This window comes from Psittacula echo (genome assembly GCF_963264785.1).
Source record: "Psittacula echo genome assembly, chromosome: 1".
Lineage (NCBI taxonomy): Eukaryota > Metazoa > Chordata > Aves > Psittaciformes > Psittacidae > Psittacula > Psittacula echo.
Genome location: NC_137735.1, coordinates 126,298,105 through 126,322,654, shown reverse-complemented (window position 1 = coordinate 126,322,654; position 24,550 = coordinate 126,298,105). Strand labels below are relative to the sequence as shown.

The 24,550-nt window shown below is 39.5% G+C and overlaps 1 protein-coding gene across 1 annotated transcript in view; it reads left to right on the top strand.

The window, feature by feature from the left end:
* The window catches only part of LGR5 (leucine rich repeat containing G protein-coupled receptor 5), a gene marked incomplete at both ends in the record, with an annotated part of 93,532 nt that extends 70,169 nt beyond the window's left edge, over positions 1–23,363 (top strand). The window contains 13 exons of the mRNA XM_080623019.1: positions 941–1,012; positions 3,579–3,647; positions 6,414–6,485; positions 7,261–7,332; positions 7,465–7,533; positions 7,673–7,744; positions 10,034–10,099; positions 10,313–10,384; positions 11,283–11,354; positions 13,189–13,314; positions 19,294–19,439; positions 20,416–20,499; positions 22,273–23,363. Of these exons, the coding sequence (XP_080479145.1) occupies positions 941–1,012; positions 3,579–3,647; positions 6,414–6,485; positions 7,261–7,332; positions 7,465–7,533; positions 7,673–7,744; positions 10,034–10,099; positions 10,313–10,384; positions 11,283–11,354; positions 13,189–13,314; positions 19,294–19,439; positions 20,416–20,499; positions 22,273–23,363 (2,083 nt within the window). The remainder of the gene's footprint in view (positions 1–940; positions 1,013–3,578; positions 3,648–6,413; positions 6,486–7,260; positions 7,333–7,464; positions 7,534–7,672; positions 7,745–10,033; positions 10,100–10,312; positions 10,385–11,282; positions 11,355–13,188; positions 13,315–19,293; positions 19,440–20,415; positions 20,500–22,272) is intronic.
* Positions 23,364–24,550: the final 1,187 nt, after the last annotated feature.

Below are 24,550 nucleotides of genomic sequence, written 5' to 3'. Positions count from 1 at the left end.
TTGAAGGGAAAGTGGCTGGCAGGCCCTTATTCACAGCCCTTCTTTTCTTTTAAAGGGCTACTCCCATAGTTTCTTCCTACTTCAGGTGTAGAGTGTCAAGACTAAAATAAAAGGAAAAAACTGCTGGGAAAAAGGCATCTTTTTTAAAAAACAACATGAAGTGGCTCCAAGTTGTGTCTGCTCACATTAATGAGCTTCACAGAGACTGGGGTTTTATCATGTTAGTCTAAAAATCTCAGAAATAGTCAGCACTCTGAGCCTTTGTGTGGGGGAAGTTGGTTGCAATATGTAACAAAATTACTTTCAACTGCTAAACATCTGAGAAAGCAGTTCTTGATTCTTATAGTTTCAAAGGAAGGCAAGTTGCAGCACTTTTGAGATGGGTTAGTTTACTCATTATCAGTGAAGGTACGACTTTTTGTCCTATGGCCCTGTGTCTTCTTTCATTCTGCAAGCCTAATGCTTCTTTCCTGTCTGCTGTGTTATCCATCTCCTCACCTGCTCCTGTTCTGTGCCATATCCTCTGACACCCTTTGAATATACATCTTCCTTATACACCTCATGCCCCACACACAGTTTTTAAGACAGCATGTTAATTAACCACCACTGTGAATATCTCTGCAATATCTCTATACTTGATGTGCAGCCCCCAACCTGGAACACTGGGATATGCCCTTTTTAAACAATCTAGGTGATTTAAAACAAATCCCTTCTAAATGTAAGCCTGCATGGGTGGGGAGATACAGGAGAAGGGGGGAGGAGGGGCTGGGGCGAAGGCAGTCGAGGTGCCTCCTATACATGCTCTTGCAAAAGCATGACTTGCATATAATCAGTGCATGCCTGGAAATAAGTTTCTTTTGATTTAACCATCAAAATGTTTTGCTTAAGTCCACTGTGTGCAGTGTACTTTCCTGACTCTGTGCTTAATGTTCCCCTCCAGACATCTCCATAACAATAGAATCTACTCCCTGGGAAAGAAATGCTTTGATGGGCTCCACAGCCTAGAGACTTTGTGAGTTGACCTCTTATTTGTTTCCCTTTTTTTAGAGTGTTTTCATTAATATTCTGAAAGAATAAAAATAGCCTAAAAGCCAAATGTGGGTTTTGGCTTGCCTAATCACTACAGGATCTAAGTGGTGGTTTACAATGACTCTACGTAGCAAATCCTATTTTTGACTATAAAATTAGTTTGCCTTTTTAATAAGCATTGTTAATTGATAAATTGTTTGAAGAACAGTTGAAAACTATTGAGCATTGAAAAGAAGTGGCTATTCATGAACAGTTATGTTTGCCTAGTTTAGTACTATTTGTTTGTCTTGTTTAATCAATAAAGCAAATAATAGCTAGATTGGGTAATTGTCACAATGAAAAGTCTTAACATTAAAAAACTGTCTCACCATAGAGGAGTGTTATAAAATCAGATGGGGTTTTATATTCCTGGAAAATGCAAAAGTGCCAGGTAGCCAAATTATGCATGTTTTTTACAAGTGGGGAAGAAGAGCGTTTCAGTTGTATCCAAGTTTTTGTATTTAAAAAACTCTGATAAAGAATAGCACTGGTACAGATTGACATTTCCTCAGGTTTCCACTGTAGTTTGTTCAGACCTATTCAAATTTTCTTGAGTTTTCTAGCAAAAAGTAATTCTACAGAAGAATGCCAAACAGGAATGCAGTGCCGATGGTTAGCTCAAGGTATTTCACTCCAGAGTTACCCAAATAAAAGTGGTGTCTGCTGGAGTAGCCCACAAATCCCCAAAATGCTACAAGGAGAGTAGATGCTTCCATATCCTTTCCCTGGCACCTGCCACAGTCAGCTGCATCATTTTCAGAGATTTACAGGATTTCACCCAACCACGACAGAGGCTAAAAGGCCTGTTATACAAGGAACAAATAGACAGTTTCAAACAATGAATAATGCTAGTCTAAAGGCGACTCTTTGCTTTCTTATCCACAGAACAGTATACTGCCCACTTTCATGTTTCATTAAGAGCAGAAAGCAAGAAGCTTGGGGCCTTTTTTTCTTATCACTAGTTTTGATTACATTGATCCCTTGCTACTGAATTGCAGTTTTACAATTTTGACTTTTAGCTGGCTATGAGTTGAGAGGAAGTCCCTTAGAGTAGCACTGGAAAGGGGGACAGGAAGGGGAGAAGGAAAATGTAATTGTTTGTTCTGTTTTTTTAAGTGAGATTCACATGGCACTTGGTCAAAGATGGGGAAAAACAGAACAATGGAATAAGTAATTGCAAAGCCGGTCCCAGCCACCTGGCATGAGAGAGATGAAAACACAGAGGACAGTCAGGAACCTGGGAATAAGTGTAGGTGCAGCCACTTGACTATAATAACAGAATATAGCACTTGCCTGAAGCACAGTAACTGCGTCCTGTATAGACCAGTTTCCAGATAGTTTCAAGATAATCTAAAGAGATCTCAGTGTAAATGATGGACGCCAGCTTTAAGATCATTTGTTTGCATCAACGCATAGGTCTGGAAATCACATGTCACTGGAGGGCAAAACCAAACTGTACATGCCTGTAATCTCTTTTTGTCAATAAGCAAGCAAGAGAGATTTACAAGCAGGAAGGAAAGCCTTGTTGAGTTCAGACAGCAGTTTCCTGCCTGCATTACTTCAGCCTGATACTATTTCAATTTCAATCTATTGTAAACTGTGATTTGTGTTTTGCTTGTTCAAAAAGGCTTTTGCTTAAGTTTTTGAGACTATATTCTTCACAAAGCAGTGCCAGAGAGCATCACAGTAACCTAGCATATCTCAATTTTTGTTTCATGTGTCTCCTGAATGCTAGCAGATGTATATGTCAATCTGAGGGCAAAAGAAGGCTTATAGTTCATTCAATCTACCTGAATAAAGTCTAATTGCCACTGCAGCATGAGCATTTCTTAAAGCAGAGGTCCCTACCCTAGCTAAACTACTGGTTTTACAATTTGTGTGGTTAGAAACATTCTCTGTGTGAACATTGAGAAATCTTGAAATTAACAATACAGATAATGGTAACATTGAAGTTACTGTATGTTTTCCCACTTATTTTAGCTAGAGGAAGATTTCTACCAATCATTTTTACCCTCCAAACTCCAGTGTTTCTTATTTTTACCTCTTAACCATTGTGAAAAATCTCTAAAGAGATTTTTCATCAGAAAAAATAAAACAAACAGGAAGACTAATACAACGAAACAGTGAATCAGAGGCAATAGTGAGATGTATTAGCCATATGAAACACAGCTCACTGTATAAAGTTGCTGAATATTCTGTTTGAAAGATTTTTTTCCCCATTAATACTTTCAAGTAATGAAACATATGGGCAATTTAGAAAACAGCAAATCTGTCTCTGAATCCACTTATGTTTTCTTCATCGCAGAACAGCTAAGATATAACTAAAAATAGGATGCTGATAGAAAATATAAATTATAATGTGCCCTAAATAGAGTTTGTTGGAAAACATCTATATACTTTCACGGATATCCTGGCTTTGTCTGTATGTATTTATTCAATGCATGGAAGGTGATACTTCATTACTTCATATGCAGCGCATAACCTAAATAATAAAATCTATTTTCACACAGAGATTTAAATTACAACAGTCTGGACGAGTTCCCCACTGCTATCAGGACACTAACAAACCTAAAAGAACTGTAAGTACAGAGCTCCTATTAGGAAGGAGGATGTTTTGTCTAGTATGTGATTTATTTTTTTTTTTAATGCTGGTGATTTTATCAGTAATCCTTAAAAACTGATATCCTAGGAAAAACTAATAAACATGCCAACTTGCATAAAAGATCGTTTTCAACATTGAGTTTAGAGTATTCAAGTTCTGATAACTTTTACTTGTATACTGCATTGTGTAGTGGGGTTTTTTTTGAGGAACTTCCTCTCTGGAATGCAGTAAATAAACACAATTAATTCACTTTGAATCCCAAACACAACAGCTGGATTTTGCAAACAGTCCAGTATGTCACTGTCTTCTAGTGTAAGAAGACATTAGTCCACCAGGTTTAGAGGTTTAACCTTCTTTCCTCCCTCCCCCACATTAAATTAAAGCATTTTCTTTTCAATGTAAATAGTCCTTTGTAATGCTGTAAGTAAAACACTTCCAGATACACAGACATAGTTTGCATTAAAAAATAATCAAAAATTGAAAGAAATGAGCCAAGTTTATTGTAAGAAACAGCTGAATTATTAAAAACTAATGAAATTCGATTCACACATCATACACACAATTGTACACATCAATGCATATGTTGAGATTTTTTTCCTTTGAATTATTTAACATGTTACTAGTACCATCAGAATAGATTTTTGAAAACAACAGGTAATCATATACAAGTTGGACATGGTTGTACCCCTGCTACATCACAAGCTGATCTTAAAGCCCCGTTAAATAGCTACCTGGACTTTTTCCAAAGCAGGGACCCTCAAGCAGTGCTGACTCCAGCTCAGCACCTCCTGTGCTGGCACAGTGCAGCTCTGGAGGAGGGAGTGGGTCTACGAGTTTTGCAGGCCAGTTGTTCTCAGCTGCTATTATGTCATCTTGTTGGGTAAAATAATTGGTATGAAATCCAGTGGCCACTAAGGATTGTCTTTTTGCTGACCTCTGGAGCCAGTAGCCAAACATGGATAACCCAGCCTTATGTGATTGAGATTACTTGCTGGCACCCATAGGACTTCACCTCTAAGTATCACACTTATGTTTCAGATAAGCTCGTAGGTGCAAGAAATCTCTGTAGTGTAAAATTGCAAACTGACATCCCAAATCCAGCACAGACCATGAGACCATGTGCTTCAGTGCTTTGTTTGGGCTCTGCAAAGCTTATCTTACATGCACAAGGTGTTCCCACAAGGTTGTACATTTCCTACTGTCTCCACCCAAGTGGGAGCCTAGGCCCACAGAGGTTCGGCTCATTACAGGGACACATTAGTAAGGGTGTTTCTGAGTGGGATGACATTCTTCTCTCAGAAGTTATGCCTGGGCTGAACACACAGACTATGGCATTTGTTTCCAGCTTGGAGACATCCAGGGCAGCCAGTCAGAGCTGGATTTCTGCTGGCAAGTGGCCAGCTAGTCAGGGCCATATATGTTTGACGCTACAGGGACACCATTGTCCCAGATGCTCTGCACTTCAAAGTCTCAGCTGTAGGAGTAGTTACCTCTCCAAAGTAAGTGGATATAGCTGTTATCCAAAGTTGTTGTATATGTAATGTTTTACCGACTGGATTTTGAAGGTAATTGTAGAAGCATTTTTCCCAGTGTGGCATTAATATAGTCTTTTTACTTGAGGGGCACATAGATTTTGCTGTTCTTTTGTTCATTGTATGAATCAACAGGCTATAAGGTCCCTTAAATTCAGACAGGTTTGTGTCACCTGGGTACAGTGTCCAGGACACAGGCTACAGCTGTGAGCTCGCTGTCTTCTGACCAGCTCAAAAGTGATTCAGGCTTTTCTGTGCATAAATGCATTGGAATCTGCTCTTGGCTTCTGATGGGGCTGCCTCTGACTCAAGTCAGAATAGTGATAAGGGCCAGAATTGCGCTGGGAAATTGTCATGCCATTTCCTTAGCTTTTCTGTCATGTATTGAATCCCACTCAATACAGCCGCAAAACTGTTCTAGATGAAATGGCATCCTCATATTGCTTAGAGTCTGTGTCTGCATAGATGCAGTTCTTACTGCATGCAAAAGAGCTAGGAATTTAGAGCCTTGCTATGTAGCTCATCAGCAGTAGCACAATGCCTAAACAAGTTAAACCAATAATGTGAGACCTGCTCAAGTAATGGCCAAGTGTGCTTGCATCAGTGAACAATTTGAGGCTTTCTAAATGCATAAATTTAAGCTGGAAAGCCTTTTTCATACCCGACTGAACTAATGGGAGTTTCCCACACAAATCATCATTGTTCTTTTGAAATCTTAGTTGTGTCTTTTGTTTTCCACAACGGAGAATTACTCATATGAATAAAATCCAGTAATTAACGATGAGATGAAAATTGGGCCTTCTGAGTACATTGGATAGTTTGTTCATGTCCACATTTAAAATATGTCAACAGAAAGATGGTTGTGGGAGGCTCAATGGATTACAATATAATGTAAAAATCATTTACTTGATAAACTTGTGCTATCCATTATTATCCCAGCAAAAGAGATAGTTGCAGTTTAACAAGTACAGGAGGAGATATATATATACACTATTGTGTTTGTTTTGTTCATTTAGAAAAGAGCAGAATTCCACCTATTTCATTGTTTTTCTTTTCTTTTGCTTTTTTCAGTTCTTATTCCAGAAAACAAGGATATATCTTTACATACAGATACTTTTCTTATTATAATCCAAAAAAAAATGGTGTGCATTGTGAATCCAGATTGTGCCTTCACTTTTTTCTTACTGTGTAAATCATTTTTCCTTTTGTAGGGGATTTCATAGCAATAACATCAAGTCAATACCTGAGCGTGCATTTGTGGGTAATCCATCACTTATTACAATGTAAGTGATAAGAGTCTTTTCCATGACTCTTTTTATTAGAGAACATGGAACTAAGTATCATATTTGTGGCTAATTGTCAAATAGCTCTTCTTGTGAATGTACTCTGTAGCACATCATTGTATAAACAAATAAGCTCATATCTTGCCAGTTTTGTGAAAAGAATGGCAGTTTGTATGCCCTGTTTAAGGGAACTGAGTAGTGGTCTCTGGCCTTTGACCTTTGATTTGAACTGTTTCTTCTAAGCCTCTTGGCATTACTGGCAATGTAGAAGCTAGCAGAGTTACTCTTGATGGATTCCAGTCTGAGTTCCCATTGTCTTACATGACAATATATTTAATGGGCAAACCTCAGAATTAGATCTTGTAAAATAAATGTTAAAAAAAAATAGTCACTCATCTTGAGCAATGTTATTCTATGAACAAAAGCAGCATGACTTTAAAACTGCAAGGAAGCCTCTTCTGAGTAGGGGAAGTTCTGACTTCTTCACCCAGGTCATAACAAAGTTCTTCATATGTGGATTTCTATCTTTGCAAACTTGGGAGGAGGAGGGAATATTTTGGGACTGGCTTCTGGCTTTAAAACCAAGAAAACAATGACTACTTCAGTGTCCAAAGTGTGAAATGGGGTTGATGGATATAAATTAGTGGGTGCTACAACCAGAGTAGCATGAGTTCATCATAGGGAGTTTACTCATTTGCTTGTAGCATAATCATGTAATATATTTAGAATCTTTTAAAATACTTTTCATAAAATGTACTTTATCCTCTATTTGCAGACATTTTTATGACAACCCTATCCAGCTTGTTGGAAAATCTGCTTTTCAACACTTACCAGAACTCAGAACTCTGTATGTGCTTACTTTTTTGTCTTAATTGTCTTTATATATTGCAATATTAGAGTTGTCCCACACTTACCACAATTGTATTGAAATGATTGTCCCTCACCACAATTGCATTGAAATGATGTTTTTATCTTCTAGAACTTTAAATGGTGCTTCACAGATAACAGAGTTTCCTGATCTGACAGGGACTACAAGTCTGGAGAGTTTGTAAGTGAGAAAAATATTTCTGCTTTGCTGTATTTTTTGGATACTTACTCTAAAGAATGTCCTAAAATTATATTTGTTTTGCAATCTCTAATAAGTAATCTTTTTGGTTTTCTTTTTTTTAAATCAATACTTTCAACAGGACACTCACAGGAGCACAGATCACCTCTCTCCCCAAATCAGCTTGTGACCAGTTACCTAATCTCCAAGTGCTGTACGTTTCAGTAAGATTACTAACGTTACATTAATGCAAGAGATTAATGGACAAATGAATCATTATGATTTCAAAATTACCCAGTTGCTGCTATTACTGTGTATCCTGTTAATTCTTAGGAGTTCAGCTCAGGGAGCAGGCCCTCGTGTTACTCAAAAAGTTCACAACCCCCATACATTGGTGAAAAAGAGAATTACTTTGCATATTTTTAGGAAAGGATAAAATAGTTTTTAATTTGCTTAAAAACACAACAGAACTACCATACTTTCATTCATTCTGTCTCTGCTACAGTAGTCTGGGGTTTTTTAATTCAATGAGGCAGATAATTCAGTGAAGTGAATGGAAAATATAACTAAGGAGTGTAGTTTTGAGTCCTTGTTATGCTCCTCTTTTAGTTTCTTTTCTGACCAGACGTAAGTAGCTGCCTGAAATTTTAACAGACTATTGCTTGGCATAGTTGGGGCATAGTTTTTATACTACATATCCAATGTTATTTTAGCCTGGAAATTTCCTTGGAGTTTGCTTAATCACTAATGAAAATAATCATTGTGTCTGCTTCTTTGAGAATGAGCCAACAGCACTTTCCTCTACGTATTACATCACTAGGAATGTATTTGTTATTAGTCCTTTGGCCAGCATTGAAATAGCACTAATTGTAACACATTATTTGAATACCAGCATGGATGTCATGAACATTTCCAGAAAAAATTAAGTTTTAGTTGATGGAATCAATATAATCATTTCCAGAATGATAAAAGACAGAAACAGAGTCTGTTGCCACAGGGAAGTCTGCATGCAGTTTAAATATTTCCTGCATTCATAAAATCATAGAGTAGTTTGGGTTGGAAAGGACCTCAAGATCATACAGTTCCAACCCCCCTGCCATGGGCAGGGACACCCCATACTAGACCATGTCACCCAAGGCTCTGTCCAACCTGGCCTTGAACACTGCCAGGGATGGCGCATTCACAACTTCCTTGGGCAACCCATTCCAGTGCCTCACCACCGTCACAGTAAAGGACTTCTTCCTTGTATCTAACCTGAATCTCCCCCATTTAAGTTTGAGCCCATTACCCCTTGTCCTGTCACTACAGTCCCTAATGAAGAGTCCCTCTCCAGCATCCTTGTAGGTCCCCTTCAGATTAAACAATAAATAACCTCAAAACAGAAGGCAAATAAATACTATAGTAATTAATAACTTACACATTTCATAGTAGAGTTGGACTGTTCATTGTAAATTCACATTTTTTTATTTTACATAAAATAGTCTAAAAGCCCCTGTTGGGATAGGAACAGTGAAAATAAAATTTTACCAAGGAAGTAAATGGATGCATATGAACCAGATTTGAAGAATTTGAAACAGGTTTGAAAAGAGATTACTCTTTTACATTATAATATTGAATAGCTGTGGAAAAGGATATTTTTCCTAATTGTAGGCATAAGCTTTTTTGTGTATTTTTTCACTAGCATATTGCCCATTCCTTTTTCCCTGAGCAACATGTATATATAGGATGAGACTGTTGCATGGTGGGGGTGAGTGTTTGGTCCTTTTATTTTTTTTTCCTCCAATTTCTGCAAATTGCCTGGGCTTGGTTTTGATTAGCTACATTATGCTATAAATCAGTCCAGATGTTTCAGTTATTCTGTAATTTGTTGAGTTTTGGCTCAAGTCTGTTAAAGAGGGTTTTTTCCCTATGTAGTGATTGATTTCAATGTTAGTTAGTTCCAATACTTTTTTTTTACCTTTTCCCTCAGTTACAAGATCTAAAGATCAGAGGCATAGTGCTTAATTAAAAGTGTAGAATGGACAGCTGATTGCAGTCCCTTGTGATTATTACCAGAAAGATACAGGATCTTCTCTGAAAAAGTATGAATGTATAGCTATTTAGCAGATTATTTTAAATGGTTCAAATATTCATCAGAATTTAAGCATGATGGATATGGAGTCTGTGATGTAAATCGAATATTTCCTATAAGCAGATGGCCAATATCATTACTATAAAACTCTCAGCAGAAGTCTTTACTTCAGGCAGGAAATCTTCAGACAATGAAAGGAATTTGCAAACATAGGATATGGAGTTAGTACATCTTGCTTTTCCTCTTCTCTCTCCTCCTCAGTTAGAAATGAAAGTCTGACAGATGAGAGATGATAAGTGAGTTTGCACATTTCTATTCTGTGAGTGGAATGAAAACAAGTTATTTTAAATTGAGCGTGAAGGCAGACAATGAAAGATCTTTTTCTTTTAATGTTACTTTGATGTTAATCTCCTATTTTCTTCTGTATTACAGGGATCTGTCTTATAACCTGCTGCAAGAGTTACCTTGTTTTACTGCCTGTAAAAAACTTCAAAAAATGTAAGTGCCAAACTACCCTAAAAAGCCTAAAAAGAAGCATCTATATACAAATGTGTTTGAACATCATTAACTTGGATTATTGCTGGGCGATTTGACATATCCCAAACACATACCCTTACACTATATTGAAGTGTATCATAAACACAATCCAAAACACCCTGGAGCGTCCTCCAAGTGCCTTTGAAACTGAGGAGATTCTTATTGCTGTTTCAGTGACTTGCATCATAATGAAATCGGTGAAATCAAAGCAGACACATTTCGGCAGCTGGCTGCTCTTCGGTCTCTGTGAGTACAGCCCTAACAGCCATTCACCTAGGTTCTCAAAAGCATGGGGTCTATGCTGTCTGCTCACTATATGCCCCAAAACATCCTTGTTTCCGTTTTTCCTCACTTTGATCTTCCACCTATTAGATCATAACTGTGAAAGGAGAACAAACATTGTGAATTTTAGCATCTGCAGCAGTGAATTCAAAGACATGAATTTATAGCTATAAAAGCTGTTACTTTCAAATGTTTCTGATAGAGGTAGAGAGAGATACTGAGCTGTAGCTGGTGTCTGTTGGCAGGTTCACCTAATAATCAGCTCTAGGGAGCATGAAATCCTTTTATAGAGAACAGTGTCTTAAGAAATAGAGTCCAGTTATGTGTGGGTTTCTAGTTTTCACACAGGCACATGTGCTAACAGAGTAATTTTGTCAAGAAATTATTCATGGTTGTAAGTTTCGGAACTTGCAGAATCAAACCCATACATTCTTTTAAGAGTTGTTTTCAGTCTTTTTGACTTTTCAGGGGCAATGAAGATTGAGATTAGGAAATTAAGCCTGTTGGCAATGGATTTTCTTTCTTAGTCACATCATGAGGACTTCTTAGAAGTAGCCCATATACCCCACCCTTGTTTCTGCTGCCTTGGGAAGCTATGAAGGAGACTGAAAATACCTGCCTTAGGCTGTATAAGGCATTATGACGTTTTTTAGAAGTTGTCAGTTTAATAATTAACACCATTAATGGACTAATATAATTTAAAAATGGAACAAGGATTTTGCACTATAAGATACGCAGAAGTTTATTGAAAATATTTGCATGTAAATAATACCTTTTCTATATTTAGGCGCCCTAATCAAGTGTATGAAAACTTCCACATTCACTCAGTGAGTATGTAATTTTCCACTCACTTTTCTTGTAGGGATTTAGCTTGGAACAAAATTAAAATTATTCACCCCAATGCCTTCTCCTCTTTACCATCTCTGATCAAACTGTAAGTATTTGTATATCTTTTACATTCAAATGTTCACATTTGTCTTGCTAGACCATACAAGAATTTAATAACTTTGTGCCCCAGCAGAAATTGAAGCTTTCTTTTTTCTAATCTTCTGGTCTGTTGGATCCATATCTAAATGCCTGCTTCATTGTACTTCACCAACCCCCATAGGCATTATGGCAAAGCTGCATATAACACTGTGTAATCAGAATGATTTGGGGTTCATGAAGCTATCAGTGCATCTGCCTTTCTTCATTTAATTTGTTAGCATTTTAGTCTCTTGTAGCAGTGTGGAATATTTCATTTTAGTTGTGTTTCAGGACTAAGGAATTGGATTAAAATTTAAATAAGAAACATTTTTCAGTACACATCTTTATTTCATCATTCCTCATTTGATGGAATAGTTTTTCTTCTGTAGTAAATTCAAAACATCAGCTGCCAGTTTTGCAGGCCTTGATCACAGCACTTCTCAGTCCTTACTAAATTTTTCCTACTTCCCATTGTCATTGTAATGCCTCTTTAAGTGAGTCCCAGGGAAAAAAATGCCCCTGGAGTCATCCTGCTGCAAGATTGTCACAAAAATACACTGCTGGACATTTGCTCATAGGTAATCCAGTCGCTGCTGGGAAACCTAAACTTGAAAAGGGTACTAATTTCTGTCAATGTGCAAAGCCTCCTGAATAAAGACAATATTGTCTATGACATCCCTTTTGGAGCCCTCCTCAAACTTTCCTACTTTGTGAGGGGAGGAGTAAGTCGTGCCTTTGGTCAGTAACATAGAACAGTCAGAGAGGGTTAAAGAAAAAAGCCCTGTAACACACGCACTGTAACAGTGCACTAGTGTTCCCTAAAATGCTAGTCTCTAACCCTGGTCTGACTGAAGTCAGGGGTCATTTTTAGCATTGCAGGGGGACCAGAATTTCACCTTTGGTATTTAACTGTGTTGTAAGCAAGAGGACACTCACTAAATCAGATGGATAGAACACCAGTTCATCAACATACCTTTTTTATGTCTGGCCCTTAGATTTCAGTAGACAGTCCAAGAGTCAGGAACTTTGCTGTTCAGCCTTGGGCATAAAAGCATTTCAGCAGCATCAGACTCCCCTTTTTCCTTGTTCTTGACTGTTGACCATCTGAAGTATTGCAGTGTAGGTAATTGTGAAGAGAACTGAAAAGGCTCATAGAATAAATGAAAGAGAAAGGGGAAAATAGAGAAAAGAATTCCTCCGGGCTCCCCCCTCTTTGAATACTTTACTATATCACTTTTCTCCTGTTTTACTTTTCCCAAGTTACATATCCGTGTTCATCAGCACTGTCTTCCCTCAGCTCCTCAAACAAACCTCAGCTAAGAACTGTCACCTTCATCTGCTCCAGCCCAGACCCATCCTACCCTGAAACACACATCTTCCCCACACGCCTGACTTGCTCCCTCTGGAGCTTTCAGGGCAGCCGTGCCCTCTAGCATCCCACTGAATCTTTTAAACTGTGGGAAGCTGTTCTGGTACTGGCTTTCTTTAATTCAAACAATGTAATGAACAGATTTTAAATTCATTTGCTCGTCTCAAAGCTGTCACTATGAATGTTTGGAGTCAAAATTCGGCATCAGAGACTTAGCTAACTGCTAGATACTACTGTTAGCTTTCTGCTGGATGCATAGGTGCATACTCCTGAGTGGTGCTGCAGCTTTGCTCTGCTGACTGAGGCCTCTGTTTAATGTAGTCATTTTTGATTGAGTTAGAAAAGCCTAATCTGTTTTTCCAACATGACACTTCTAGAGTTAAAGAAAAAAAGATGAAAATCCATAAGCTGATTTTTATTTGCTGTTATGCAGGGATGTGTCATCCAACCTTTTGTCCTCTTTTCCTGTGACGGGGCTACATGGTTTAACTCATTTAAAATTAACAGGAAATCATGCCCTACAAAGTTTGATATCATCTGAAAATTTTCCAGAACTCAAGTGAGTATATCATTAAAACTAATAAGCCACATTTGTGTTCATGTGCAATGGAAGGTGTGTCAGTGTGTAATGCATGTTATTTCGTATTGTCAGTCTTTGATCTGTGCTATTAAAACTAAAGCAAATATGATAAAAATGATAGACTTCTTTTATTATGTTCACTTTCAACTGAAGAAACTATGAAGAGTTTTGAAATATTAACCCCAGTACTTGCTTAATATGAGCCACATCTGCTTCCTGGTGATATGTTTCGAAAGCTGTTAAAACAGTATTGCTAGCAGCTTAGTGATATGTCTGTCTACTGGATTGTGCTTACAGAACTTCCATTATATTTAATCAGAACACAGCAAATACCAAGGGAAGAATATACTCCTGGAGTTCCAAAATACTTGACCTCACTCGTTTGACCATGTTTTTTTTCTGTTATCTTTTGATTAAGATTCAGATAATACTTTGCCATTATTACTAAAACATTTTGATGCTCATAATTTTCTGCTGGATGCTCTGTGATACAGGAAGGAAATGTTCTCTAGAGATCATATGCAGCTCTGCCTGTCACTGGATGACCATAGAGAAATCACCATGACTTCAAGGCATTAGGGAGTATCCCCTAATTCCCTCTTTATTTTTACATTTTAATTAGAGGGTGCCAAATGCAACATATATTTTTTTCTATGTTTTACTGTAACATGCTTGCTATCATAAAATCTGAAACAATGAGTGTGCACATAGTTACAGAATCACAGAATGGTTGATGTTGGAAGGGAACTCTGGAAGTCATCTTGTCCAACCCACACTACTCAAGCAGGGTCACCTGGCGCCAGTTGCCCAGGACCATGTTCAAACAGCTTTTGAACGTCTCCAAGGAGCGAGACTCCATTCTTATTTCTTCACTAGGTTTGCATTTTGCACTGGCAAAGTCCCATGAGTCTTAACAGGCAGACAACTCAAGGAGATGTTACCATTAATGAAAAGGACTGGAGTGTTTGGAGTTATCAGTAAGGGAATCATGAGTAGGAGTGCAGAGCTGATTAAAACTCTGCAATGGCACGAGAATGCTCTAAGAGCTGAGCCCAGCCTGTTATGGCAAGCTTTGAGGAAGTAAAGTCAGGCTGCCATGCACTCCCTCCTTCTTGCTCTGATGCTTTGATTCAGCACTGTAGAGAACTCAGTGTTTGCTTCATTCATCGTAACTGTAACTTCTCATTCACCAGCAACCCCACACCTTTGTGATGTGGAAAATAACCTTGTGTTCTCTGCTGCTTAATCAAAAATCAGAAAAAAAAAGGCATTCCTTGCTGCGGAAGAATTATCAAGGATACAGATCATCAGAAAGATAAGCAATAGAGAGAAATAAATTCAGCCAGTGTTTCTAAAAGAGTTTAGTTTGACGAAGTCCAAATCTAATCGCCCACATCAAATAAGCACCAGCCATTAAAAGGATCGCTTCCAGCACTTTATGGCTAAGAACTGCTTCTTTTTTCTTGTTTGTTTTTTGGTTAGGGATTTTATTTTCTTTTTGTTGTTAAATATATTTTTTTTTGAGAAAGAAATTCCACTCTTGCCAAGAAAAGCTGATACTAATTTCTCTGCACTGCAAAGTGTTTTGTCTTCTGTGTTCTGGGTGCCAGTCCTTCTGTGCAATTAGCTTTGCACACACATTAGTAGCACTCACCAGTTTGAGGCCTATCTGTATATCCTAGTAACCCAGGAGGGAAAAAGACCTTAAACTACAGAGAGAATAGGAAATGGAAGTCTTGCTCTTTAAAGATAATTTAAAAGCAGTTGGGGCTTTTTGCCTACTTCATCGAAGTAGTGGACTGGTACAATGTGAGAGGTCCACTCTGTGGCCTCTTCAGGAACCTGCTTAGTAAGGTTCCATGGGATGCAGCCCTAGAGGGCAGGGGGGCCCAAGACTCTTGGTTGATATTCAAGGATCACCTGCTGCAAGCTCAGGCGTGTTGCATCCCAACTAGAAGGAAGTGCAGCAGGAGGGCCAGGAGACCTCCTTGGATGGATAAGGAGCTGCTGAGGAAACTTCAAAAGAAAAAAGAGGCTTATAAAAGGTGAAAGCAAGGACAGGTGGCCTGGGAATAATACAGGAATGTTGTCCAGGAAGCTGGGGACCAGGTTAAGAAAGCTAAGGCCCAGTTAGAATTAAACTCGGCCAGGGATGTTAAAGATAACAGGAAGGGATTCTATAGGTACATAGCGAATAAAAGACAGACTAGGGACAACATAGGCTCCCTCTGGAAGCTATCAGGATTGCTGGCTACCCTGGATTTGGAGAAGGCTGAGGTTCTTAATGACTTCTTTGCCTCGGTCTTCACTGGCAAATTCTGTGACCACACCACCCAAGTCTTGGAAGGCAGATGCAGGGACGGTGAGAATGAAGACCTTGGGCCCACTGTAGGAGAGGATCTGGTTCAAGACCATCTTAACCTGAAAGTGCACAAGTCCATGGGTCCTGATGAAATCCATCCGCGGGTCCTGAAGGAGCTGGCGAATGAAGTTGCTAAGCCACTGTCCATCATATCTAAAAAATCATGGCAGTCAGGTGAAGTTCCCGACGACTGGAAAAAGGGAAATATAACCCCCATTTTCAAGAAGGGGAAAATGGATGAACCGGGGAATTACAGACCAGTCAGTCTCACCTCTGTGCCTGGCAAAATCTTGGAGCAGATTCTCCTGGAAGGCATGCTAAGGCACATGACAAACAACAAGGTGCTTGGTGACCGCCAGCATGGCTTCACTAAGGGGAAATCCTGCCTGACCAATTTGGTGGCCTTCTATGATGGGGCTACAGAACTGATGGACAGGGGTAGAGCAGTTGATGTCATCTACCTGGATTTGTGCAAAGCATTCGACACTGTCCCACATGACATCCTTGTCTCTAAATTGGAGAGACATCAATTTGATGGGTGGACCACTCGGTGGATAAAGAACTGGCTGGATGGTCGCACGCAAAGAGTTGTGGTCAATGGCTCCATGTCCGGCTGGAGACCGGTAACGAGTGGTGTCCCTCAGGGATCGGTGTTGGGACCGGTCTTGTTCAACATCTATGTCAGTGACATGGACAGTGGGATTGAGTGCGCCCTCAGAAAGTTTGCCGATGACACCAAGCTGTGTGGTTCGGTTGATACGCTGTGAGGGAAGGGGTGCCATTCAGAGGGACCTTGACACACTTGTGAGGTGGGCTGATGCCAACCTGATGAAGTTTAACCGTGCCAAGTGCAAGGTCCTCCACCTGGGTGGGAGCAATCCCAGGCACAGCTACAGGTTGGGCAGAGAAGAGATTCAGAGCAGCCCTGCAGAGAAGGACTTGGGGGTATTGGTTGATGAGAAAATGAACATGAGCCAGCTTCAGTGTGCGCTCGCAGCCCAGAAAGCCAACTGGGCTGCATCAAAAGGAGCGTGACCAGCAGGTCAAAGGAGGTGATCCTGCCCCTCTGCTCTGCTCTTGTGAAACCTCACTTGGAGTATTGTGTGCAGTTCTGGTGTTCGCAACGTAAAAAGGACATGGAACTGTTGGAACAAGTCCAGAGGAGGGCCACGAGGATGATCAGGGGAGTGGAGCACCTCCCGTGTGAAGATAGGCTGAGAAAGTTGGGGCTGTTCAGCCTGGAGAAGAGAAGGCTGTGTGGAGACCTCATAGCAGCTTTCCGGTATCTGAAGGGGGGCTATCGGGATGCTGGGGAGGGACTCTTCATTAGGGATGTAGTGATAGGACAAGGGGTAATGGGTTAATACTTAAACAGGGGAAGTTTAGATTGGATATAAGGAAGAAATTCTTTACTGTGAGGGTGGTGAGGCACTGGAATGGGTTGCGCAGGGAGTTGTGAATGCTCCATCCCTGGCAGTGTTCAAGGCCAGGTTGGACAGAGCCTTGGGTGACATCGTTTAGTGTGAGGTGTCCCTGCCCATGGCATGGGGGTGGGAACTTGATGTTCTTAAGGTCTTTTCCAACCTTAACTATTCTATGATTCTATGAATATTTCCAATGTATGACAGGCTAGCAGGCTTGGTAGAAGCGCAACAGCTTCTGGAAATCTGCCATTATTAAGCACACATACCTGTTTGAATGAGGAGAGAACACATCTGTTAGTCCCTTGAGCCCAAAATATCTACTGTAGCTGATTATTTCCCCAGCTGTATCAATGACTTCCAAAAAGTCGCAAGCCACAAGTTACAGTGATCACCTTGCACAACTGTCAGTGTTTCTTTTGAGAATTTTTTATTTGTTTGTTTGTTTGTTTGTGGGGAATTTTTTTTTAAATTTCCAGAAAAGGGGCATTTCTAGTTGGGGATTGAAGTTGGATTTAGCCCAGGCGACTAGCTATGGAGCTATGGGTTAGTCTAGTCATCTATGTGTTTATTAATAGTTTATTTAAGAGGGGCTTCTGGGAAATGTGTTCAAAAATGTTTAGTTGAGATCGTCTTATTTTGAAAGATGACATGCACAGAAATGAATTAGAAATCAAGTATTTAAATATGCTGGCATGAGGTTGCTTAATAGTTGGATCTTGGTTATCTTAAACTTTCCTTGGAGTACCTTAAAAACACCTTATGAAGCTTGTCGCATTTGGGTACAAGGGTACACATTTCTGTTGCTAATTCCCAACAAAAAATGTAAGTATATAGGATCTAAATGCCCCAAAATGCACTAATTTAAAATCACTTTAGAGTTTAGGGCTGATTTCTCTCCTTTGTATCAGGCTTTTGGCTAGCACACAAGTTTAAGTCCTGTTGGCACTGGGCCTCATTCCGACTGATTTCTTTGCAGATTTCCCAGGGGGTTAGAGGTTGCTTGGAATGCTCATTATGTTAATTTACATGATTAACCTGTTGAAAGTAATCTGATAGGAGGATCTAATTCTGTTTTATTCCTTTTAAGTTAAGTCAGAATAACTTTGCCTCTTTATCTTTTAATTTTTTTTCATTTATTGGGCTTTTGGAATTCAGGTGACTTGTTAGGTTTTACTTTGTACTTATTGGCAAACTGTGCAAATTAAATATCTCTGCTTCCAAAGCATAGAATTATCTGGGGAATAGAAGAAGTAGTTTATAGAACCTGAATGTATGCAGTTCTTCCGTGTTACTCCAGGTTTTGCACATCCCCAAAGGAACTAGATTCAAAACATACCAGAAATTAGCAATTTTCTGACAAAAGAAGCCCTCAGAATCATTTGAAACTCAGACCTATCCTCAGTGATGTGTCAGGGATGACCTTGAAAGAGTTAGGAATAAACATCCAGTGTCCTGCAGTGACCATACTCATTTCTAAGACAATTAATAAAGTAAAACATGCTTCTCAGTGACACTTGTTTTCACACACAGTGCCTTTCTAATTCATTCACCTTTTGGTTTAGAACAGTGTTTTCCTGATTTGTACACAAAACACAATCTCCTTGTTTCCATTTTGCTGGGAAGAGAGCTGAGTATGGGAAGAGGTGGATAAAATTTAAATTCCAAAAGATCTCATTCTCCCCAACCTAGAGAAATTCCATTTGAGAAGTGATGGTTTAGTTTTGTGTGTTAGGCAGGTAGATGCAGCTGTGATCTGTGGATCCACTTTTTTTAAAGAAACCGTTAAGAAATTAACATGGAGAAACTGTTGGGTTACACTGCAAAATCATTCAAAATCATAAAATAGTAATAAAGCTCTAAGAGAAACATTCACTCAGTGGCAAGGCAGATGTCTCCCAGTTTCATATCTCCCATGAAAATGCGTAAGTGCATTTAAATGCTTCATTGTGCCTTTACTAAAATTAGCCTAGAAATCATTTGCATTTCTGTTGTGAAATTTGATTTGTGAGTCCTCATCTTGTATTATCATGACTGATTTTTACCCACAGATATTTTTGCTTTCAGTCATGGCTAGTTAAACGTGTTCCTTTGTGCCAATAGTAGAGGAGCAGTAAAATCCAGTAACCCTGCTGCTAAACCACTATCATGGCATGCTTCCTTATTCTTCTACAGGGTTATGGAAATGCCTTATGCTTACCAGTGCTGTGCCTTCGGAGCTTGTGAGAGCCACTACAAAATCTCCAGCCAATGGAGCAAAGATGAGAATAGTAGCATTGACGATTTCCACAGGAAGGATGTGGGGTTGTTACAGATTCAAGGTAATCACCATCTTTGGCTTTTAAATCTGCCTGAAAGCTATGAGCAGTCTCTGATGTCAAACAAATCCAATACTCTTTTACAGTCACAGATGCAGCCTCTCGCTGTCTCTTGCCCAGTGTTATGCTATTCAAGCATTCCTATGCTTAGCAAATTCATTTTTTTCAGGTCTGTCTGTCAGAAATCTCACTTGCTCATCTTTCTGTCCAAATAATAATATAATAATGTGGGAAGTGAAATCTTCCCTTTATGTGTGAGACAGGGAAGTGATGCTGGTATGTAACTTCATACAAGAGCAGCCCAGCAAAGATCAGGTTTCTTGCCAGCCTCGGAAGTAGCAACACATCCTTGGCTCTCCTGCTGTGCACATGCTTCAGAATGACTCACAGAGCTTTTGTGGCTACTTTGGCATACCTGCTGACATATTTTCCAGCACTTCCTGAGTACCAGAGAGTGCATCTGCTCTCCAGGACAGAAGATTACTGTATTTTTCTTCACCTTCAGCACAAGGTCTGTTACTTGACCTGTTACCTGCTATGTAGGCGCACATACGCGTTACACCATCCTGCTGCTTTCTGTGCTATCTCCACGATGCAAACCAGTAAGTCTCTGAGTTCAGGGCTGTCCCCAGTAAGAATACACCCAAAAATACACAGTGATGACTTAAGAAACAGAAAAACTTGAGTTAATTCTTAGTAGCCTGGCACAGCAGCAGAATTCATATTTTGAACTCCTCCCTAGGCAGTCATCACACTGGCAATTAGGTAACAGGGAATGTGATCATTTTCAGAGCAGTGATTGTGCCAACTTTTTAAATAATCCTGAGTACAGTAATTCAAAACCAAGTAGGCATGTGTCTGCTTCTGCTCACAGTTTGGCAGGGAAAAAGACAAGAGCAGGCCTTAAATACCACAGACGTGATTGCAATTTGTACTAAAAGAAGTTTTCCTGAAAATGTGCTTATTTTCTCCCCCACAGATGAGCGTGACTTTGAAGACTTTTTTCTTGACTTTGAAGAAGATTTGAAAGCTCATCATTCAGTGCAATGCTCACCTTCTCCAGGTATGAAACTGCCAGCCAGACAGGAATCCAAACATAATATTACCGGATACTCTAGATGCAGAACAAAACTCTGAATCTGACACTAGTAGAGTAATATGGTGTTTTGCAATAAACTGGTGAGATTAATGCAAATACATTGCACAATAATATAAAATATTGCACTGAAATGCAGAAAACTATTCAGGTATTAAATTCATCTATTAGTGTAACAAAAGTTTTACCCAGTCCTGAATCAGATCCTCACTCCAAGTCCCTTTTGCGGAATGAGAGAGCAAAGACTCTCTTCTGGCAAGACACAGATGATAAAAGGCAGCACAATCTTTGGTCACTCAGTCTTCTGTAAAGCTAAAGTAATTCTTCTGAACTTTTCTGAGTTACTCTACGTGAGCTTCTTGAACAACACACAGTTTAGTTGAATGTCTAGGAAATACCAAACAGTACTATATTACTGCACACAGTCCATTGCAGAGGACTCTCAGCACTGTTATTTCCTTTATAGAATAGTGCATCTCTGGCTTCTCAGTCTGGCAGAAAGGAAAAATAAATACATTGGTTGAATTGCAAGGGTACAGGCCACCAGTTCCACTGAAAGTTTCCCTTAAGGCAAGGAAAGAAACATGTCTCCTTGGAAGGTTACTTCTAGCTTTAAGAGCTGTGGTTATAAGGTTTGCTCACTTGATTCAGCATTTTCCCTAACCATTCTTTTGTTGTGAAACATAAATAAAAATACCCAAGTGACAACCTAAGACTTCAGCATGTATTCCAAACCAAGATTCCTTTTTGGAACAGCAAATAATAATAGGTTTTTTAAAGTTATGTAGTAGGAAAGGCAGGAAGCCAAAGAATTTAGAACCATTTGACCATCACATATTCTCCTATGGCCTAAGTATAATTACTGCTTTCACAAAAATGTCACTGTCTTCAAGGTAAGGTATCACCAGACTCGAGAAAATTTGGCTTCCATGTTGATCTTTCAAATGGTATCTTAGAAAAACTTGACACAGTGGATGCTTATGTTTACTTGATGGCAACAGCTGTAGACATATGGAGTGCATCTGAGCTGAGGGGTTTGTGTCTTCATGGAGAAGCACAGACCACTGTAAAGGACTTGCTTTGAGAGAATATAGCTGGCTTGTACCAAGATAAATAATATTTCTCAGACTGCAGAACATTCAGCTTCAACTGCACAGCATATGAACCTCAGTTTATGAGGTTACACCAAGCTTCAATCATAATGACCTGACTTCAGCCACAGCTCATTAGAAGCTCCTCCAAAAGGGCAGCACTTTGAAATGAAAAGACAACCTCAATTTTCTTCATCTGTGTAACGACATAAGACAACCGAAGTGCACCTGTTGATATCCATTACACCACACTTCACCAGGATTCAATAGCAACCTGCCCTAGTTTAGTGAGAGGTATCTTTTTCAGCTTTTTTCACACACTGACAAACTTCATAGCATTTCTTGAAACTACCGACTGGACATTCATATTGCACTTGTACTGCTAGGCACAAAAGGAAACCCATAGACTATTTGACTTAAGGGACAAAGGCTCATTTAACACAACATGCAACATGCATTTAGCACCATGTTATCAAGGTCTCAAATTGCTGCAAAGAGCAAATTCACAGGTCCCCTTTTGGACCGAAACTCATTGCTTGGCTGTGCTGAGAATCTGCACGAAGCAGTGAAATCTTTGCACTTTAGAAAGTGCAAAATCGATGTTTGGTTCACATGGGTTTTCCATGACCTTTTCATTTTGTCATTTCAGGTCCCTTCAAACCATGTGACCATCTGTTTGGTAGCTGGCTGATCCGAATTGGAGTGTGGACCATAGTGGGTTTGACCTTTATTTGCAACGCACTGGTGTCTGCTACAGTTTTCAGATCTCCATTGTATATGTCCTCCATAAAACTATTGATCAGTTTAATAGCTATTGTAAATACCTTGATGGGTCTGGCCAGCGGAGTACTGGCTAGTGTGGATGCATCAACTTTTGGTAGCTTTGCTCAGTACGGAGCACGGTGGGAAAGTGGAATTGGTTGCCAAATAACTGGGCTTCTCTCCATTTTTGCTTCAGAGGCTTCCATTTTCCTCCTTACCCTAGCTGCACTTGAACGTGCATTCTCTGTAAAACACGCTACAAAGTTTGAAACAAAATCTTCCATTGCTAGCATAAAAATTGCCATTTTCTTTTGCTTTATGTTGGCACTAATCATTGCAATGATACCCCTCCTCACTGGGAGTGAGTATGGAGTTTCTCCCCTTTGTTTACCACTACCATTTGGAGAACCCACTGCTATGGGCTATATGGTGGCACTGGTATTGTTGAACTCCCTTTGTTTTCTGGTAATGACTATTGCTTATACAAAGCTCTACTGTAGTTTAGAAAAGGGAGAACTAGACAACATCTGGGATTGCTCTATGGTCAAACATATAGCCTTGTTACTTTTTACTAATTGCATTCTTTATTGCCCTGTGGCCTTCTTATCTTTTTCCTCCTTACTAAACCTTACTTTTATCAGCCCAGAAGTGATTAAGTCAATACTGCTGGTGATTGTCCCACTGCCTGCATGTCTAAACCCACTCCTTTATATACTTTTCAATCCACACTTTAAGGAGGACTTGGGAAGCCTTCGAAAGCAAACCTTGTTATGGAGAAGATCAAAACATGCTAGTCTGATCTCTGTGAATTCAGAAGACATAGAAAAACAATCTTGTGACTCAACACAAGCGCTGGTAACCTTCACAAGTGCCAGCATATCCTATGATATGCCTAGCAGCAATTCACTAATGCCATCATCTTATCAAATGACAGAAAGCTGCAATCTTTCATCAGTCGCATTTGTTCCATGTCGCTAGTTTCAGTGGCATTCCAGAAAATATCTATGTTTACAAAATTATTAATCCCAAAAGTAGGTATGGATGTGTGTATACATGCTGGAGAGTGCCTCTGAGTTACTGTTAACACACATCAGGAAACAGACAGTGACAAAACTTGCAGCAGGCGGAAAATCAAATACTTGAGCCTTCTCAGCCTGCTTCCGAAATGCTGGGATGGAGAGAGAAACTGAAAGTTGCTGCAGTGTGTGCAGTTGTATCAGCTGCTCTCTTTTGAAGGAGCACTACTCAGAAAGGCATCAGTTGTTCAAGAGCAAAATTAGCACGTTAAATTGGTAAGCTGTATTTTCAAAGCATCACCTGGTGCCATTTTATGAGCTTGGGTTCTCCCCCTTTCCCTCCCCTCCCCACTATTGTAATTTGGGTTTAATAATGGTTTTTAAGTGCCATGATAGTTTCTATAAGCATCTGTGTATGGCCCTCATTCAGCAAGGTATCTAAATGGAAGAGCAGCCCTATTAAGCTAATAAAGGATATTAATATCATAAATTTAAAGCAGCTTAAGAAAGAAGTGATTTGATCACATTTTGTAAGTAGCTACTTCTGGGCAACAGAATTTTGAGAGCAGAGGACTGCTCATTCAAGAGAGAAGAATCTGGTAGGATCAACTGGAAGTTGACACTAGGGACATGCAGCATAGAAATAAAGGTGCAAATTGTTGACAGTGATGGTCATTAGGTAATGGTACCGTCTGTCACCAAAAAATCTCTAAATTCAAATTGGATATATTGCCAAAAAAGGTATTGGATCAGCTACTGGAATTCAGGGACTTCTGATGGCTTTAGTTAAGGAAAAGATTAGATTAGATTAATAGAGAGTTCCTCTATGGCTCTAAATCTGTTAACACTTTGCTGAATCAGGACATGTACGTTTACACGTTAGAAGCATCCCAGTTAGAGATGAAAGACTTCAACCCTTCCTTTGCCAAGTCTACTGTGAAAATATCTCAGACCACAGAGCCACCTTCACTTCCCTAGAGTATCGGTCTTTGACCTTGGCCAAGCCATCAGGGGATATTCCAGTATCCTTTTCTCAGAGCTGGCACCTTTTGCTTGAGTGAGCTGATCATTTAAGACATTCAAGTGCACAGATCTAATCTTTTTTTGTTGTTAAAAATAGCTCCCTGAGGAGTAACATTTAATAGCCCA